Raw genomic sequence first — 477 nt, forward strand, 5'->3', positions numbered from 1 at the left:
ATATCTCCTTCCCTCGCGCTGCGTCCCGCCCTCCCCCGCTCTGGCGCCGAAGGCCTGAAGCTGATGATGGACTTCGTGCCGAACCACAGCAGCGACGAGCACGAGTGGTTCGTCAGGTCCAAGCGGAAGGAGGAACCCTACACGGATTACTACATCTGGGCGGATCCGAAGGGATTCAACGCGACCGGCGAGCCCATTCCGCCCAACAACTGGGTGAGTCGAGGGGGAGGGCACGGCGGGTTGAGTGTTGGGGGGAGGGGGGATGATGAGGGGCAGGGGTTGAATGTTCGCGGGGGGGGGGGGGGGCAGATGAGGGGCAGGGGTTGAATGTTCGCGGGGGGGGGGGGCAGATGAGGGGCAGGGGTTGAATGTTCGCGGGGGGGGGCCTTGTCTCGTTGAATGCTCGCGGCTGAATTAAACAAGACTATTGGTGTTGAAGTTTCGCGGATGAACTGAATCGGATAAGACGAGTGTTGA

The 477-nt window shown here is 62.1% G+C and overlaps 1 protein-coding gene across 1 annotated transcript in view; it reads left to right on the forward strand.

The window, feature by feature from the left end:
* LOC119593085 (maltase A3-like) overlaps positions 1-477 on the forward strand; it is a 19,342-nt gene that overhangs the window by 8,434 nt on the left and 10,431 nt on the right. Inside the window, exon 5 of the mRNA XM_037942009.1 lies at positions 52-213. Within this exon, the coding sequence (XP_037797937.1) occupies positions 52-213 (162 nt within the window). The remainder of the gene's footprint in view (positions 1-51; positions 214-477) is intronic.

This window comes from Penaeus monodon, chromosome 31 (assembly GCF_015228065.2).
Source record: "Penaeus monodon isolate SGIC_2016 chromosome 31, NSTDA_Pmon_1, whole genome shotgun sequence".
Lineage (NCBI taxonomy): Eukaryota > Metazoa > Arthropoda > Malacostraca > Decapoda > Penaeidae > Penaeus > Penaeus monodon.